Source organism: Scyliorhinus canicula, chromosome 21 (assembly GCF_902713615.1).
Source record: "Scyliorhinus canicula chromosome 21, sScyCan1.1, whole genome shotgun sequence".
In the NCBI taxonomy this organism is placed as follows: domain Eukaryota; kingdom Metazoa; phylum Chordata; class Chondrichthyes; order Carcharhiniformes; family Scyliorhinidae; genus Scyliorhinus; species Scyliorhinus canicula.
In genome coordinates, this window is record NC_052166.1 from 52,521,029 (window position 1) to 52,541,021 (window position 19,993).

The following is a 19,993-nucleotide window of genomic DNA, read 5'->3' on the forward strand; positions in this document are numbered from 1 at the left end:
GTGAAACAGATGGCAGTCTCCGAGCTTGGTAAGATGCTTTCCGATTACAAATGAGTTCGGTTCCATCAGAATCAATAAAACTTGACATTTATTTCAAGTACATTAGAACGTATGCCTAGCAATTGAACTGTACCCAACACTCCAATCAATATCACAGTAGTCATTCCCTCATTTCAAATTCAAAAATGTTAGAAATGTCAGAAACTTAGAACTCCCTTTTTAGGAGCTAGTAATTTGAAGTCCTTAAAATTGTTTTCACCTGTCGTCAGCGCATCCTAGTTACAGAAAATCTTGCTCCACCTGCCAAAGTATCCATTGCCTTTTGGAGCCAAGAGTTCCAGATTTGAATATTCCAAACTCAGCTGATAGTGGCCGATGCTTATTACAGATCAATCCAACATGGATTAAATGGGGGCCGTGAGGAAACCTAATGGGGGTGCAGCGATAGTGAACTTTACACTGAATGTGCTTCCCTGCAGTATCACATCAAGTGCAGACTCCTGGTCCCCAGTATTGACGTATGGGTTTAATATTAATGCCTCCAGGTCCTTATTTATGTTGGCTGACTCAAATGGAAAGCTGTGAGTGGTGTCTGGCTGCACTGTAAGCAGGATGGGCAAGACAATATGTCGTGCTCTATTGGTAAAGATCCCACTGAGACAACCTGCCTGCTACAGTGACAGAGTGGTCACATTAATATAGAAATAAGGGGTCACATGCTTTAGGTGTAATCAACGTCCACTCTGCACAATTTAAAGCTGTTTTTTCATTCAGATTGATCCAAATGGTACAGAATAAACAAAATAGATTTAGCAAAGAAGCTGAATTAAGCTACTTAGGATTAAAAGGAGCAGTCTGCACTAATTACAAACGTAAAGATTTAAAATGATATGGGAAGCGGGACTAAGTGACCAAGTCAAGAGGACCCACCAAATGGGCTCCCGTCAGTGCCACAGGGTTGAATGAGGCAGGTTTTGACTTTGTGCGATATACTGAAATAGGTGCTGGAGAGTTGGCAGCCTGTTTGGCATCTCTCCCGAGTTTTGCTTCCTTCGACTATTGCCCATTTTCCAGTCTGGCAAAGCATCAAAATCTACCCCAATGATGCTCGGCTCAGCACAAGCTCAAGCTAGCTACAAATTTCCAAAAAATGCTTAAAGTTGTGTTAAATCTGGAAGACATTGCTGCGCCTGAACCAACCTATCCAGCTCCAGCAAGATACAACTATCAGCATCCTCAGCTGAACCAAGCCTTTAACTAATGTCTATCAGTCTAACCGGGTAAGTTGAAACCACTGGCATCAGAATTTCTTGGCCTGTTTAAACAGCACCGCTTAAAATTAAAATCTTTCAGCCAAGTAGGCAGCAGGGTAGCATGGTGGTTAGCATAAATGCTTCACAGCTCCAGGGTCCCAGGTTCGATTCCCGGCTGGGTCACTGTCTGTGCGGAGTCTGCACTTCCTCCCCGTGTGTGCGTGGGTTTCCTCCGGGTGCTCCGGTTTCCTTCCACAGTCCAAAGATGTGCGGGTTAGGTGGATTGGCCATGCTAAATTGCCTGTAGTGTCCTTAAAAGTAAGGTTAAGTGGGGGGGGGGGGGCGTTGTTGGGTTATGGGTATAGGGTGGATACGTGGGTTTGAGTAGGGTGATCATTGCTCGGAACATCGAGGGCCGAAGGGCCTGTTCTGTGCTGTACTGTTCTATGTTCTATATAATGAGCAAAATCCAATAATGCCCGTTTACCTGGCAACATATTTACTGTGCCAGTTACCCTTCATTTTTATAAATCTGAGTTTCTTTTTAAAGAAATTGTGACTTTCTCTATAAAGATCTTTCTAGGTCGAGTCAGTGCTGAGCAAGACTATGTCAACCCGTTTGGCAGTCTGTGGCATGACAGGATTACAGGAATGTGCTCCATGTCTGCCTTCACGAGATAGCTTTGCTGGGAGCACCTCTGCCACCAGCAACAGAGCTCAGTACAGTTGGACGAGGACAGATGCAAATCTGTGGAAAACTTCAAAGGGCTGCCTGCAACTCACGGGCTCGCAGTTATATATCTGCTTTCAGCTATTAAAATAACATGGCTCACAGCCGCTGGGCATCAGGAATGATCGTTCCCACTTCGACAGTATTGTTATCGATAGCTCAAATAAAGATCAGCTGCACATCGAGGAATAACTGGCAAGTTGGCGCAACGAGGATTGAGCTGGGACGGGAGGGGTAGGTGTAGATGGTCACTGAAGTCAGACAACTCCCACTCGGGTCAAGTGGGAGGGTGCAGGGATCACGACCCCCATGTAGCGCGCCCTGCAGGCAGATTTGCAGCCTTGTTCCTGCAGGTATGGAGGGAGGGTGTGTGGCAGATGAAGACTGCAATGGGAAAGGGAGGAAATACTTCAGAGGTGGAATTTCTTTTGAAAAGAAAATCAAATGCTGCCGGCTTCCATTTTAAAATTATTTTTGACCATTTGGGTGCATATAATTTCCAAGCGAGTGACGATCGGCCCTACGCATCAGGCAACAACAGGTGTGCATTAGTGGCCAGGAAGTATAGAACATACAGTGCAGAAGGAGGCCATTCGTCCCATCGAGTCTGCACCGACCCACTTGAGCCCTCACTTCCACCCTGTAATCCAATAACCCCATCTAACCTTTTTGGCAACTAAGGGAAAATTTAGCCTGGCCAAACCACCTAACCTGCACGTCTTTGGACTGTGGGAGGAAACCCACGCAGACACGGGGAAAAAGTGCAGACTTCGACAGACAGTGACCCGAGGCTGGAATTGAACCCGGGACCTTGGAGCTGTGAGGCAGCAGTGCTAACCACTGTGCCACCGTGCCTCCCGGTGTCATCCTATCCTTCTCACTCAATTCTCTGACCACCGCCAAAAGTGGTAGATTCCAATATGGAACACAGATCCCAAGGCCCCAAGAGGACTTTACTCTCCCTCTGCGTGTTATCCACTCTCAGATTCAAAATCAGACAGAGAAAAGTGCAGGAGGAAACATTCACCATTTGCATTGACGTGAAGCCAGGTGCAAGACCCTCCGTGTCACAGGGACGAATGGCCCAGCGGCAGGTGTGGGAGGAAATGTGTCATCTGATGGGGGAAAAGGCAGAAGGAACTGAAAAACGATGCCATTTCTGACTTTCCGAAGCACAAAACCTCTGATCCATTTCACAATGTAAGATGCAAGAGGGTTTTACTCCAGAGAGATAGTGTATTCAAAGCTGATTACATTATTATATAATATAAAACGGACTCAATGTAAAGATTGGAATGAGAGGTTCTATATATTGTTTTGCTGGTCAGTCATTCAGTAAATGGCAGTGCAAGAATAGCAGTTATATTTGCTGATTTCAATACTTTTTCTTCCATCAGTATAGTGAACAATGAGAATATCCTACAATGGGATACCAGTCGCAGCAATGGCATCATTGGAATGGCACCCAAAGAAAGTGGCGAATAAATCAGGGTCCCCTCTCATTTTTTTAGTTTGTGGCCTGTTCATTTCAATGAATCTTCTTTAAATGTGTGTGCGCATAAAGTGGATAATGTGGGCGGCCGGCGCAGTACCCTCCAGGTTGCTGAGGGGCCTCACGTGCATGCAGCTTAGAGGGAACACTGTGTCAATGGCAGTGGTCTGCAGATGGTTGTACTGTGTATCAGAGAGCACACCATTAGAGGCTGGGGAGATCAATAACATCTTGTAAGAAATCTCTCATTTCCCCCACCAACCCCGACTGTCAACGATCTCAAATAAATTTAATGTTCAAACTCCCGTTCTCTTACTGGGCATGAGGATCCTTCGGGAGGCTAGTAATCCATGGAAGTATTGGGAAAGAATTTCCAGAACTATAGATTCTTTCTACAGCTGGAGGTCAGCTGACCCCGAAACACACAAGAATGAATGTGTGATGAAAATAATCCTGTGGCAGCAAAGGGCAGCGTTAGCCAGAAGTCAGTCGATTTAAAGTTTGCTCTTCTGTTTCCTCCACTGAGGCTTTTTGAGGTTCTCTTGAATCTTCAGCATCATTGCACCACATCTCATCCTCTGAGAAGCTGATGTGCAGGCAGGTCTCATTAACTGGTGGGGAAAAGGGTGGGGTGTTTATGGCATAGTCCACAACATCGGATCTGCCGTCTCGACTGTGCAGTGGGAAATCTACAAGGGGCTCCATTGTCCAAGCTTGGTTCTCGCAACTTCCAGGCGTGGTGTTTACAGTACTGCTTTCCTCACTTGACCCTTTGCCGAGGACCGAAGAGGGAGGCTGGGCTGCAAAATTGTCTGCTGCAGGTGAAAACCCGCCCATCCACACCTCTGCGGACAGTCCGGCCTCAGCTTCAAAGGCAGACGCAGCAAAGGTGCAGGAGGAGACATCTGTAAAACTCGACGCATGTGAACTCTGCAGCAGGCTGCTCATGACCACCTGTTCGGTGCCTGGCGAGGTTGTCTCAGTAGCTATCAGGAGCGACTTGGTCGAGCGCTTCCTCATGATGGGTGGTGGTGGGTTTAATCGTGGTATGGTCTGATTAATCCTTGAAAAAAAACAAAAGAGACAGTTCAAACTTGGCCACCTGCTCTTTTTGGTCACATTTCACTGACTCCTAAATCATTATCTAGAAGCCATGAAACTGCAGGCAACTATCAGACAGTTTCTTATTAAAAAACGTGATTTGAGGATAATGTTAGCTGTGCAAAATAGTCAGCTTACCAGATTTGATCGTCCAATTGCAATTAAATGTCTCGATAGATTACTCTGAACATTGTCTGTAAATGGATCTTTATATTAGTGGCTTGTCTTTCCGATGAAAGTTTTTGACTGCTCGACATGATAATAGCCCGCAATTAGGCTAATTTTATGACTTGGAGTGCAACATGAAGAGAAATGTTACAATAAAACAAACTGTTGGATGGCGGCCACATTTCAAAGTTTATCCATTTAGGCTGGGAGATGGAGAGCCAATTGCAGTTTTAAAGAATTCTCAAATCTATCATAATCTTAAAAAAAATAAGCTTTCAATTTAACCGAGAACAACAAGAGGAGATGGAAGCAAAATACAGTCTATAAATAAATTAAATATGATTGAAATGGTTTCCCTTCAAATTTAGCATCATATTCAGCAAAAAAGGGAACATTCACGAATGGCAAATATCTAAAGGGCAGATATAAACTCGGGCACGTGCGCAAAGTGCGGAGATTGTAGGGTTAAGTATGAGCGGGGCATTAGAGAGATGCCTGGACCATTAACTGTTGGGTGCCAGGCAGGCCTCCTGCACAAACCCAGTGGCAAATGGCTGCTTATATTGCTATTTTCCCTGGCCAATCAATGGAATTAATGTCAGCACATTGGAAGAGGAAACACCTGATACAATCATCACAGGAGACCAGCAAAGGTGGGGTGATAACTAGTGTAGGCGGACTTTTCAGAAACCCCTCTTCACTCTGGAGTGCTGAATACCCCCGTGTGACCAAATCCCCCCCCCCCCCCCCCCCCCCCACCCCCCAACAAGGGTGTAATCAGCTGGTGATTATATCTGAGCTGGAACTATGTTCAGGTTTAATCATTCCGAGATTGTTAAGAAACTGGGATAGCCACCCTTCTTTGTTTGAACTGTGCTTCCATCCTGAGAATGGCCCATTCACTGCAGTTCAAGAGAAGATTGCATTGTGAGAGTTCTTCAATGAGGCTTCTTTGAAGCCTGGATGGGGGCAGTTCATTTTTCAAGCTCATCACATTTCCACAAAGTTGACGGGTTGTATTCAGGGTCGCTCACAGCTCGAATGCAGTGATTGGAATCCCTGCACCAAATGCTTGATTGTCAGAAGAGAAATGCTTAACCAGCTCACCAACACAGCTGGCAATCTCACATCCAGTTTTAGTAAAGGGTTCAATTGTGAAAAAAATGAGAAGAAACTTGTCGCTTTGTTAAATAGATCAAAATGGGTCAATATCACAGTGATGGCTCCATGTTGCCAAAAATACAAGTTGATTTCAATAAGGTAGCAATCAAATCAGCCCTGAAACTGCATTAAGAGCAGATTTATCCAAACTCTCCAAATGCTCTGTGCATTGTGTAGGATTTGCTGAGTCTTGGCCTGTATTGAGTTGACTGATTACAGCCAAGTCAATTACAATGGACTTCAGCATCTTCAGGCTAAAGGACCAACAAAATGTCTTTGTGTCCGGTCACATTTATGTGCGCACATTGACTCTCGGCAACAATGGAAATAGTTTCCACTGTATCTCAGCAGGGTGTCACAGGAGGCTGGCTGACTTGGGCGAGAGGTAGTGACTTGGCAGACTGTTGTCCTGCCTCCTAACCAGGGAACCCCTACCTGAGCTGAAGAAGTCAGCACCTTCCACACAAGAGGGAGCAGGACGGTGAATGACACAGAGAGGGAAAAAATAAAATGAGATCAATCTTGTGAAACTTTTGAGGTGGAAGTTAATGTGGGAGTTAATATTGTTGCTGAAGGACTCAGAAAAGTTGGAGGGGTAGAGAAAGAGAAGAACTGAGGAAAAAAGGAGGGGGCGGGAACTGAATAATTTAAACATTCAGGTGATAGAACATATGCTTATTTCTGAAAACATTAGAAAGCAATCTAAAGCTCAGGAAACAGTACATCTTCGGTCTGATGCCTTCAGATAATAAGGACACCTTGTGGATTATTTACTGGATTGTCATTTGCCTCGTGTTCAATTGTATCGCTGTCAGGCAGGTAAAACTCAACACAAAGGAGTGGAAAATATTTTCCTTCAGGAGTGAGAGAGTCAGCATAGCCCACGTTTCCGTGTGAAGGGCATGGAGTGGGGGAGGTGTGAAAACACCAGGGAACTAACCTCCCACAGCCTGCTCACTTGCTTTCTCCAACTGAGAGAGGGCAGCACAGGGTGAGAGGTGAGCTGGTCGGGTGGTTGGGAGCATCTAGTTAAGTGGAATAACAATACATTTAACTCTACCTTGCAGCCTTTGCTTCTTGGCCCAGGCCATCCAATTTAAATTCAGCCGCAAACTCTCCCCCGGCAATAGCTTTTTCATTGAGCTCACAACCTTCAATCCTTCTGCTTGTCTCTTTCTTCCCATTCATTGCCCTGTAGTTGCCATTTTCCTGGTTCCCCTGGCCCAAATTCATGAGATTTTTGAAAGTTTGACTGTTGTCAGGGCAAGTCTGGGTGCTTGGCCCACAGGAGGCAGTAGGGGCCTTTCCAGGTGTTGAGGTGCAAGGCCCATTCATTAACAGCTCGTGGTGGTGAAGACTCAACAGCGAAATTTGTTCTGAAATTGAACTCAAACTTGGGTCAGCTGAGGATTCAAAAGAAAGATAAAACTTGCTTTAGTGATTTGTAGGTTTCAACTTACTCAAGGTTAGAGTCCATCGAAGGCAACCCACTTTGGAACAGAATCATAGAATCCCTACAGTGCAGAAGGAGGCCATTCGGCCCACCGAGTCTGCACCGTCCTCTGGAACGAGCACCGTACCGAGGCCCACGCCCCCACCCTATCCCTGTAACCCAGTACCCCCAACCTAAACTTTTGGGCACTAAGGGGCAATTTAACATGTCCAAGCCACCTAACTTGCACATCTTTGGACTGTGGGAGGAAACCGGAGCACCCGGAGGAAACCCATGCAGACACGGGGAGAACGTGCAAACTCCACACAGCCAGTCACCCGAGGCTGGAATTGAACCCGGGTCCCTGGCGCTGTGAAGCAACAGTACTAACCACTGTGCCACCATCTTGGAGTTATTTTATGTACAAATGATCCCTGTACACAGTAATTAATTATTTCCATATTTTACTGATATTAGGGGACACTGCATTTGGAACTTATGAAGTGACGTTTCTAATAAGAGTTTCAGATTGCACCAAGATACAGAAGAGTAATACACTGGAAGCCCCTATTCGACATTAGACATGGTGCAGTGCTTATTGTGGACTCTCTGCAACCTATTGCTATTGTTACTGGATACAGTACGACTACAGTCACCTCATTCTTGGACTTTAGGCGTTTATCAGATATTAAAAGCTGCTGTCTTCACCAATTAGATCATTGGGAATTAACAGCCTCCCCGAACAGGCGCCGGAATGTGGCGACTAGGGGCTTTTCACAGTAACTTCATTGAAGCCTACTCGTGACAATAAGCGATTTTCATTTCATTTCAATAGTCATGAAGTGACCGTTAACTTAAGGAAATGAGCTACAATTGTTTTGAGGCATTTAATGCCTGGCTTCGACTATGAGTTTGACACCTAATGTATTTTCTGCAAAGAAATTGAGAAATTTTAACTGAATAAATGGGTGGGCTTGGGTCAGCTGGCGGTGGGGGTGTTAAAAGTCTTTTTTAAAAATCCCAACACCAATGAGCCCATTTCTGGCCAACACAGAGGCAGGGAGGTGGGTGACTGACTGACCAGCCTGGAGGAGGTAGGCTGGCAAACTAGATATATTGTTATTCAACTTTGTGAATGTAACAGTGAATGGTGGGGTTTCTGAGCCTTGAGAAAACCAGTTATACCCAGACAAGAGCTGCGCTGGTTCCATCATGCCTGCCTGGGTGACCCAAGTGATCAGGCATCTCTCTCTTTCTCTCCCCCCACCCCACCCACCCACCCAAGACTTTCTCTATGAAGCCCCTGTCTCCCCTCCCCCAGGACTCCTATTCCTATCTCGTCTCTCCATTCGTAATGATGTGGAGATGCCGGCGTTGGACTTGGGTGAGCACAGTAAGAAGTCTTACAACGCCAGGTTAAAGTCCAACAGGATTGTTTCAAACACGAGCTTTCGGAGCGCAGCTCCTTCCTCACCTGAGGAAGGAGCTGCGCTCCGAAAGCTCGTGTTTGAAACAAACCTGTTGGACTTTAACCTGGCGTTGTAAGACTTCTTACTCCATTCGTAGGCCTCCGATTCCCCACTAACCTTCCACACAGGAGCCTTCCAGCTCCCTCCGCCCCCATATCCCCTGAATTAGCACCACCTTCTTGAATGCTCCCCACTGTTCTGTCACAGATTTACCTAAAAGTGTCTGCTCCCTGTCCACTCCGGTCATTTTTGGCCTTCATAAAATCGGCCTCCCCCCCCAGTTTAGAACTTTGATTTCAGGCCCATCCTTGCCCTTTTCCCTAACATGGACTTGCTGAGGCTCTGGAATGCTCCTTACCCGTTTGCGGTGCGCACATTCTGTTCTCCAGATCCTTCAGCTGTTTGACCAAGAGGCCCACGTGCTGCAAGAGGTCCCGGTTCTGTAGCATCAGCTGGTGAACACGAGCCTGGGACTCGATTCGAGCTGCAGTCTCAGCCGACAGCTGGTCTTTCAGCAGATGCACCTGACACAACAGAAGGAGCAGTCTCTGTAACATGTGAAGGAAGTGTAGCTTTGTACCCTGTGAGATAACACCCCCACACCACAACACCCCCGCCACCCACACGGATTTACAATGCCACAAACGGACTCGCAGCTCAGTCAATAGCTGGGGGGGGGGTAAGACAAGTGGTGACAGATATCTTTAGATTTCAATTATGTGCATTTGAGTTTGGTCCAGAGAACCTTGACAGTGCTGTTATAAGATAACAAAGCATCTAATCACATGCTAGCTGGATGTTCAAAGCTAAAGGAGGGCAGCGATGCCTGATAAACGCCATCAAATCTTCTTTCTGTGCAATGTTGAACAGCAGTAATGAACCATGTTTACTCTCTCAGACACTCAAGCACAGCAATCATCACAATTTATCCTCTACTCTGCGAGATAATGTGAACATAAATCCATTACTGCGGTCCTCTTGTTTGACCCCAATTGTGCGACATGAGTGATTTGTTGCTCATACAGGCTGGAACCTGTCCTGAAACACAGTGCCCCCCGCTGCCCTGTAACAGCCATTTGAACCTTGGCGGGAGACTGCAAGCCCTGAATTCATGCCTGCGTTTTGATGTGTCTGTTAAATGTCCCCTGGTGCGACTGCACTCTCGTGATTGCTTGCTCAAGGTGTTCACACAGACGCTGACGTTGTGCTGGTGAGTGAGTGAGGTAATTGCTACAGGTTTATAGAGTGGATAATATCATTTCTGGCTGTTGGTAATTTCGCGCGCACTCCATTATAATGTGATCAGGGCCTTCTGGCTGTGCTAATTTAAAAATCCTAAAGTGAGAATTTTTGATGGATTCTTGATCACACAGCCACGGACGTCAGTCTGCTCCATGGAGAATAGGCCGAGACTGATTAAACTGGCTGCCTACTGCCTTTGTCCCGGGCCCTTTGGTCTACCCATGAAGGGAACGTATGACCTGGGCTCTTAGCATGCTGGGGAAAAACAAAGATGCTTCCCCTCTTTCTATTATTGTTGCAATGGTGCAAACTATTCATTCTGATTCTTCCAAGTTTCAAGCAGACCAACCTACATGTTTTGCCTCTTCCCTGCTACATGCTGTGCTGAGATTAAAGCTGATTTTACCATCTCCATCTCTTAATTTAATAATTTCCAGAATCTCAATCCTTCCTCCTTTGGGCTTTCACTTGAGGTCTCCCTCCTACTCTGCTCCAATCTAGGTCCAAGATGATTTCCTTTGTTCCTTCAGTTCAATTTCTTAATAAAACAAGGCCATCTGTTCCTTGTATCAGGAAACTAAAGGTTATTTTAAGGGATTTATATTTGTATTGGTAAACATCAGAAATAAAGGCCTAGATTCTCCGATTTTGCGGCAATGTTTGGAGGAAGCGTCTGGTCTTACGACCAAAATGTTGGCGGTGCCCCCGCACCCATCCTCAGCCCGGTGGGGGGCTAGCAGCCGCGCCATGTAAAGCCCCCCGGCTTTACCTGCAGATACGGAGGCAGAATAGCCGAGTCCGTGGCTGTGCATGCGCACGGCGGCAGCCTGCGCCGTACAACATGGCGCTGGCCGTGTACGGACCGGGCCTGCTAGATAGTGCCCCTCTGAAACCACCCTCACCTCCCCCGGACTACCCCCCGCCGAAGCCCCCCTCCCAGCGGAATGGCACCCCACCCCAATCGGCGTCGGCAATCGGAGAATCCCACCCCCCCCCCCACATTGAAAAATAAATAAATTTAGAGTACCAATTATATTTTTCCAATTAAGGGGCAATTTGGCCAATCCACCTATCCTGCCCATTTTTTGTGTTGTGGGGGTGAGACCCACTGTCATGTGAGAGTACCTTAAAGAAATGGGTGTTTAAGAAATGTACCTTTAAGAAATGGATGTTTATCAGAGTGTGGGTGGAGCTGGGCTGTCTGTCAGCTTTTTACTTTTGTTTTAGGCTATTTGCTGCAGGGTGTGTTTTAGTTTCATTTTCAGTGTTGGAGCTGAAGCCAGACAGAGTAGGTGTACTGTTGATCTCTCTGCCATGAAAAGACTATCTCTTGATCATTTGGTGAATTCAGAATTATAAATGTTTTCAGTAGTGAATGTAAACCTGATGTGCTTCTGTTAAAAGGTGTTTCTTCTGTCTTCTGGATATTGTTTGGTAAATTATTAAGGATTACTTAGTGTTGTATTCTTTGGGGGTTGTATTTGAATTAATGGTTGCTAAGATGTTCACTGTATGTTTCAAAAAGGTTAACTTGAGTTCATAGAATAAACATTGTTTTGCTTTAAAAATTAGGTTTCCATTTCTGCTGTACCACACCTGTAGAGTGGGCCATGTGCTCCCCATACCACAATCTATTAAAAGTTGTGGGTCAGGTGAACTCCATGATACACTTTCGGGTTCTCTAAAACCTGGCCCATAACACCACGCAGACACAGGGAGAATGTGCAGAAATAATGTATTATTTTAAGTGTGTTTAATTTACTGTTTCTGTGCTGGGAAGGGTAAAATCAATAGATTCATCAATGGATTTGCTGGACAAAGGTGTCTGCATATGTGTGGAGATTGGTTATGTTTCAACTGTGTTTCTATTGTATGGCGTGAAGAATAAATAGAAAATCTTTTAAGTTTTAGTTCAGCTAAGTTGTGGGCAATTGGAGACAGAACCTCAGGGGTTGGACATCTTTCAACTCTGCCCAAAGAAAGACTGGATAAGACAAGAGCTGCAAAGTGGCAGGCTTCCTACAGTAAAAGTTGCTGTGCAGATAGCTAGGGAATTGGGTGAAAAAGAACGTTTAATAGGCTTGATGTTAAGAAAATAGAGACGCAGGTATTGTTCAGAAGAATTCAAGGAAGAGTAAACAAAGTGTTCTGCGTTACAGAAACAATTGCAGTAACTATATTTAAAGTGGAACGGCAAACTTCAGAAGGAGATGAAACATTTGATCAAATTTTGATACAGTCTGGGAATTGAGAGTTAAAGCAATTCTGAACAGCTTGTACAGCTGTGAAGTCAAGGAAATCCTAAAGGGGTGGGTGTAGAATCCTGGACTGGAACTGGGGTTAAAAGTGGAGCGGAAGCTTTGGTTAAAAGTGTCATTTGGAAAATCTGGTCTGCATTTTGGAACGTAACCCGCTAAGTGAAAGCATTATTATGAGAGAAGATTTCAAAGCTTATTTTTGGGAGTGGAGTTTGGAACCTCTCGTGTGATCATCATCTGTGACCATTTGGAGGACAAATCTACAGCCATTCACTTGGAATCAGAGTGGAGGAGGGGGGAGTGAGAGTGTGTGCATTTAACCACAGTTGTATTATGTGCGTAAAGCGACTTTTTATGTTAATGAGATAATTGTAGTTTAATATGTACTTTGTAATCATGTTTTTTTTTGCAAAATGTCCAATTAAGGGGCAATTCAGCGTGGCCAATCCACCTACCCTGCACATCTTTGGTTGTGGGGGTGAAACCCACGCAAACACGGGAATAATGGGCAAACTCCACATGGACAGTGACCCAGGGCCAGGATCAAACCCGGTACCTCACCGCCATGAGGCAGCAGTGCCACCATGCTGCCCCTGTAATCCATGTTAATCTTTAAATATGTGTGTATTTGTTAAGATAAGGAGGGGAGTAAAGGAGTATTTTTTATAATCCAATTTTTCCTTGTTGAGAAATGTTTGTTTATTTTTTAGGCTAATTAGCGGTTCATGTGACTCTGTTCCTGTATATTTTATTTTCTGGGATCTTCCCATCCAGTTATAATACCAACTGGACAGTGACATGTGGCACTCTATGTTGAGAAATGTTGCAATGATTCCACTGAAATGTGTCCAGGAGCCAGGAATAATTGAGGGGGACATCAGTAATGAGGGAGGAAAGTGAGGGGGAGAGCAGTGAGCAGCAAAGGAAGGGGAGTGAAGTATAGACTGTGATCAGAGAGAGGAGAGTGAGAATAATCAGAGGGGGAGACTGAAAGGGAGAACAGTAACCAGAGAGAAGAGAGTGAGGCAGAGAGATCAATGATCAGGAGGAGGAGAGTGAGAGTGACCAGATGGAGGGAGGAGAATACAAGTGACCAGAGGGAGGAGAGTGACCAGGGGGGGTTGGGGGGGGGGGGGGGTAAGAGTGGCCAGATGGAGGGGGGGAGTGAGTGACCAGAGGGAGGAGAGTGACCAGAGGGGGGGGGGGGGGGTGAGACTGGCCAGATGGAGGGAGGGGGGGGGGGAGTGACCAGAGGGAGGAGAGTGACCAGAGGGGGTGGGGGAGGCGGGAGAGTGGCCAGATGGAGGGAGGGGGGGGAGTGAGTGACCAGAGGGAGGAGAATGAGAGTGACCAGATGGAGGGAGGGGGGGAGTGAGTGACTAGAGGGCGGGAGGAGAGTGACCAGAGGGAGGGAGGTTGGAATGTGACCAAAGTAAGGAAAGTGATGGAGGGAGGGGGATAGTGAGTGGCCAGATGGAGGGAGGGGGCGAGTGAGTGACCAGAGGGAGGAGAGTGACCAGAGGGAGGGAGCACTGACTAAAGGGAGGAAAGTGAGGGAGGGAGCAGTGATCGGACAGAACGGAGTGAAAGGGGGGCCAATGGATTAGAGGGAGTAGAGTGCGGGAGGAGAGAGGTGATCAGACTGAGAGAAAGACTCTATTGGGTTGCTAGGAATAAAAGAACAAAAAACTGAAACCAGTTTGAAGGCTGAGAGATCAGAGACAAAATAGAGAGTGATCAGGTGTAATGAAAAAAAAATGGGAAAAAAGAAGCAATCTTTTTACCAAATGCAGGAGATAATAATTACGTTTGTGATACAACGCACAGCCATACAAGTTGGACCACATGTGTCAGTTCATAAACCTAAAGGAAATGAAATGAAAATCGCTTGTTGTCACAAGTAGGCTTCAATGAAGTTACTGTGAAAAGCCCCTAGTCGCCACATTCCAGCGCCTGTTCGGGGAGGCTGGTACGGGAATTGAACCATGCTGCTGGCCTGCCTGGGTTTGCTTTCAAAGCCAGCGATTTAGCCCTGTGCTAAACCAGCCGGAAAGCTTGTGGCCATCCCGATAGACACTCATGCGACCTTCCCCTACTCCCAATACATCACCCAATTGCCTCTTTAATGATTGCAGTTTGTTGCCTTCACAACCCTACTCGAATTGTTTGACCATCTGCCCCATTGAACATTGTACTTCTCGAATTGTTTCTCATAGTAAAATTATTCACACCGAACAAACCATCCATTTTCTAAGGAAAAGGGTAAGTCAACTTGGGTCAGTGGAAAGTCAAATTGATATGTTTCTGTTGGTGAATTGCAGTAAGTCTTTGCCGACGGCTGCTGGGTTTGAATCCTCTTATCTCGATGATCCAGTGAAAGGAACATTAGAGCGGGTACGGCACAGGGTCAGCCTACAGCACCATCTCATGGCAATAATGTGCCAACACATACTCGGGCAAAGTACATTGCACGCCTACATTCCTCACTGCAATAACCGGATAAACATGCGCCACAAGGAATGGAGGCTTTTGGTTACTGGCTCCTTGGACAATTTCTATAAGGTGGCACTGATGCTGACCTTGTCATTTGATCCAAAGTCCCTCGGGGCCACTTTTGCACCAACAGTTTGCATGAGCAAGTGAAGAATTAAAGTCAAAAAGAGATCCTTGGAGCCAAAGCAGGAGATGCGTTGGGAGTATTGAAACTCTATTAGGAGCAGATTCTAGCTGAAGAACAATTACATTGTGTCTGTTTTGTATAACAACTAATCCATTTTGTTGCTCTTTTAACTGTATAAGTGTGAGGGCAGCACGGTGGCGCAGTGGGTTAGCCCTGCAGCCTCATGGCGCTGAGGTCCCAGGTTCGATCCCGGCTCTGGGTCACTGTCCGTGTGGAGTTTGCACATTCTCCCCGTGTTTGTGTGGGTTTCGCCCCCACAACCCAAAGATGTGCAAGATAGGTGGATTGGCCACGCTAAATTGCCCCTTAATTGGAATAAATAAATTGGGTACTCTAAATTTTAAAAAAAACTGTACAAGTGTGTTACTTCTCATTTATAAAATGTGCACTATAATGTACCAAAATCTTTCTCCATCTTCATATTTTCAAAAATTCTGCTTGTTTCATTAATTCCCCCTGCAGAACAGAACAGCAACATGGGAATTTCAGCTCCAATTGACTCCAGCTGACTTCGAAGCCCCTTCCGAGCAGATAAAACAGGTTATTTTTTAATATTCATTCAAGGGATGTGTGTGCGGCTGGATATGCCAGCATCATGAAGAGCCCTCGTGAAGGTGGTGGTGAGCCGCTTTCTTGAACCGCTGCAGTCCACGTGGTGTAGGTACATCCATAGTGCTGTTAGGAAGGGCATTCCAGGAACTTGACCCAGCGGCAGTGAAGGAACGGTCAATATATTTACAAGTCAGGATGCTGGGTGGCTTGGAGGGAAAGTTGCAAGTGGTGGGTGTTCCCAGGTATCTGCTGTCCCCGTCCTTCTAGTTGATAAAGGCCACGGGTTTGGAAGGTGCTGTCTCAGGAGTCATGGTGAGTTTCTGCTGTGCATTCTGTAAATGGTGCACACTGCTGCCGCTGTTCGCTGGTGGTGGAGGGAGTGAATGTTTATGGAATGGGTGCCAAATAGCAGGCTTCCCACTTGGCGTGGCTCAATGTCAAAAGGCTCCAGGAACAAAGCCAGATTCCCACCTTCAGTCACTCTGAAACCTAAGCGAGGTGAGTGTAGAGAGGGACTATCTCTGTAACATATCTCCTGTGAGACACGGTGTCATTCCTATCACATTCTCACCAGTCTGCTAATGTGGCTTCGTCTGTTTGCATGAACGCTGCTGAATCACAAATTGGCTCAGTAGCAGCAGGCAGAGGGTGATGGTAGAAGGCTGTTTTTGTGACTGGAAGCCTGTGTCTAGTGGTGTTCCACAGGGATTAGTGCTGGATCCCTTGCTGTCTGTAGTGTACATTAATGATCTGGACATGAATGTAGGAGGTATGGTCAGTAAGTTTGCAGATACCACAAAAATTGGTGGTCTGGTAACTAGCCTTAGATTACAGGAGATTACAGGATGGGCTATTTAGATGGGCAGAAGAGTGGAAAATGGAATTTAACCATGAAAAGTGTGAGGTACTGCAGTTTGAGACAACTTACAAGTGAACAGACAATGAATGGTAGGACTCGAGGAAGTACAGAGGATCAGAGGGACCTTGGTGTGCATGTTCACCATCCCTGGAGGCAGCAGGACAGGTAGATAAGGTGGTTAAGGAGGCATAAAGGACACTTGCTTTTATTAGCTGAGGAATAGAATATACGAGCGGGGGGGGTTATCATGGAGCTGTATAAAATGCTGGTTAGGCCCCAGCTGAAGTGCTGTGTGCAGCTCTGGTCGACACACTACACGAAAGATGTGATCACACTGAGGAGGGTGCAGAGGAGATTCACCAGGAGATTGCCTGGGCTGGAGTGTGTCAGCTATCAAGAAACTGGTCAGGCTGAGGTTGATTTCCCTGGAGCAGAGAAGGCAGAGGGGAGACCTGATTGAGTGCATAAAATTATGAGGGACATTGATAGGATGGAAAGGAAGGAACATTTTCCATCACCAGAGGGCCAATAGCCAGGAGGCATAGACTTAAGGTGATTTAGAGGGGATTTGAGGAAAAACCTTTTCACCTGGAGCGTGGTGGGAATCTGCAACTCACTGCCTGAGAGTGTTGCAGAGGTAGGAACCCTCACAGCATTGAAGAAGCATTTAGATGAGCACTTGGAATGCCATTGCCAAGGCTACGGACCATGTGCTGGAAAATGGATATAGAGTAGATGGGTAATTGATGGCTGGCGTGGACACGATCGGCCAAAAGGCCTCTTTGCGTGCTGTTGACTCTATGCCTCTATTAAGCAGCCTGATCCAGTGACTAAACGTCACCAGTGTAAACTCCAGCTCATGTAATAAGAGACTGTCAGTGGGAAGCAGATGTTATAATGCTTTACAGAGCGCTCTTAGGATGAGGGACTGGAAGGGTCCAGGAAACGGGAAGAACTGAGCTGATAAACAGCTGACGCTTTAGACAGAGAAACAGACTTTTTAAATAATTTAACTTTTTTTCCCAATGAAGGGAGAATTTAGCGTGGCCAATCAAACTACGTTGGAAAACTTTGGGTTGTGGGGGTGAGACCCACACAGACACCGGGAGAATGCACAAACGCCACACGGACAGTGACACGGGGTCGGGATCGAATCCGGGTCCTCGGCGCTGTGAGGCAGCAGTGCTAACCACTGTGCCACCGCACCACCCTGGAAAAACTTATAACACTCTAAAATGAGATGTGATATTCAGGCCTTGGAATTATGTTTCTTTCAAATGGGTCAATGAGGATTGAGAATCTTCCCTTTGTTTCCTCCCCTGCCAGGTAGCAGAGAAACTAACCTGTGCCACGGCCACCTGGGTCTGCTGTTGCTGCTGTAGGAGCTGGTGCTGGAGCAGCTGCAAGTGGTGCTGGGAGGCCAGTGGGGTTGGGGAGGAGCACTGGCTGCTGGGAGATCGTGGCAGCTGGGTTGACAAAGCAAGAGGCGTCCCGTTCTCAGAATCCTAGAAAGGAAACAAACCAAAAACACTGCAGTTGACACCATCGATTTCAAACCAAATACATTAAAGTCAAAATTACTGAAATAAAATTCTCTCTGTCTACAGATACCCTCCTCTCCTTGACTTCCTTGGACATGTCCTCTCTGCTGTCATGGAAACTCATCTTCCTGCGTACCCAAGAGCACCAGTGAGCTCATGCAATGCGCCATCAATACCTTCACTGGCAGTCAATAAGATGTGCATTGAGCTGTGCAGCGTGCTTTTGCAATTAGATTTCAGGTTCTAAGATGAAGAAATGCAACAGGGTAATCAGATGGAAAAGTGGATGCGTCAGTTGGCCTCCCTGGAATTGTTCCTGTTACAATTAAATCACACCAGCTGAAAGGAATTGTCACAGAGAGCCGCTGTGATGTGATGTGCTCCGCCTGAAAGGATGATGGAGGCACATTCACTGGGAAAAGGAATAGGATACATACTTGAAAAGAAGGAATTTATTCCTTTGAACAAGAAACAAAGTTTTGGTTGGCATCAGTGGAGCTGCTGGAGGTCCCCAAGTGGGGAAGGCCTGAATATTGGTAGTAGATCCTCTGAAAGAGCACTCCTCCTGAGGCCTGCTAACCTGCCCTACCTTTCGTAACCCCACCTAAACTACACATCCTTGGACACTAAGGGGCAATTTAGCACGGCCAATCCATCTAACCTGCACATCTTTGGACTGTGGGAGGAAACCGAAGCACCCGGAGGAAACTCATGCGGACACGGGGAGAACATGCAAACTCCACACAGACAGTCACCCAAGGCCAATATTGAACCCGGCTTCCTGGTGCTGTGAGGCAGCAGTGCTAACCACTGTGCCACCGTGCCGATTCTTGGCACATTGACTATAAATAGGCTGGTAATACATGCTGTCACGGACCTGATCCAATCAATTGAATTTCCTGAGGAAATGTTCTGCAGAGTTGTTTCCATGTGCCCCAAAGTATGATCCCAGAATCCGTGTCTAACCCCTTATTGTACATTGGAATTCCAGGGTTCTAAATTGAACGTCACTGGACCTGTTTAATGGACACATATGGGTACCATCTATACGGGTACACCTCAATAAGGGAGAGGAATTTCTATGCACTGAATATTGAAGGTGGGGTGGGGGCATGATCCATACATTGTAGGACAGATTTTCTAAATTCTCACCCCCATTGGCCCATTGATAATCACAGCGCTCCTGCTGATGTATGGCTGCCTGCTGTGGCAGCGCCAAAATATTAATGTAGGTTCTAAGGATCTCCAATAAACTGTCGGTGAAGCCATTACAGTAATAAACTGCACAGACATTATTGATCTAATAGAGTACAAAGCAAGCTAATCTTCCTCTCTAATTAGTGTGTGATGTACATGGCCTGCATGATGTCTGGTTCACTTTGTCTGGATGGCTGCCACTACAACAACATTGAAGATGAGAAACCCCAGCCAGGAGAAAGCAGTCTGTTTGACTAGGGCAGCACAGTAGCACAAGTGGCTAGCACTGTGGCTTCACAGCGTCAGGGTCCCAGGTTCGATTCCCGACTTGGGTCTCTGCCTGTGCGGAGCCTGCACGTTCTCCCCGTGTCTGCGTGGGTTTCCTCCGGGTGCTCCGGTTTCCTCCCACAGTCCAAAGATGTGCAGGTTAGGTGGATTGGCCATGATAAATTGCCCTTAGTGTCTAAAAGGTGAGGAGGGATTTTTAGGTTATGGGGATAGAGTGGAAGTAAGGGCTTAAGTGGGTCGGTGCAGACTCGATGGGCCAAATGGCCTTCTTCTCTAATGGGTATAGGCCCAAACTGTTCAATATTTCTTCATAAGATAGGCTCCCATCCCAGGAATGAGATGAGTGAACTACAATCTCCAGAAAGGCATCTCTAGAAAGGCAATCAACAGGTACTCCATTTCTTCCAAGTTCCCCTCAATGAAGTGACACACCGTTCTGGCTCGGAAATACGTCAGCTGTCCTGCATCGTTCCCGGATCAAGTTTCTGGAATGCTTTTCCTACCAGCAGTGTGGGAGTAAATTCGCCACACACACTGCATGGATCAAGATACAATGGCACCGCCAACCTC

General features: G+C 46.4%; 1 protein-coding gene and 1 long non-coding RNA gene across 3 annotated transcripts in view; one reads left to right on the forward strand and one right to left on the reverse strand.

Annotated features, from left to right (window-relative positions):
* Nucleotides 1-898: 898 nt before the first annotated feature.
* Nucleotides 899-18,578, forward strand: LOC119955573. Its single transcript, XR_005458497.1, has 3 exons — nucleotides 899-1,280; nucleotides 15,449-15,526; nucleotides 18,005-18,578. It is a non-coding gene; the product is annotated as an uncharacterized LOC119955573 (long non-coding RNA).
* The window catches only part of si:dkey-34e4.1 (carboxyl-terminal PDZ ligand of neuronal nitric oxide synthase protein), a 126,503-nt gene continuing 109,250 nt past the window's right edge, over nucleotides 2,741-19,993 (reverse strand). For both annotated transcript variants that reach the window (XM_038781898.1, XM_038781899.1), the window contains exons 9-12: nucleotides 17,741-17,902; nucleotides 9,165-9,330; nucleotides 6,966-7,308; nucleotides 2,741-4,538 (exon numbers count right to left, since the gene is read on the reverse strand). In XM_038781898.1, the coding sequence (XP_038637826.1) occupies nucleotides 3,950-4,538; nucleotides 6,966-7,308; nucleotides 9,165-9,330; nucleotides 17,741-17,902 (1,260 nt within the window). In that variant the 3' untranslated portion in view covers nucleotides 2,741-3,949. The remainder of the gene's footprint in view (nucleotides 4,539-6,965; nucleotides 7,309-9,164; nucleotides 9,331-17,740; nucleotides 17,903-19,993) is intronic.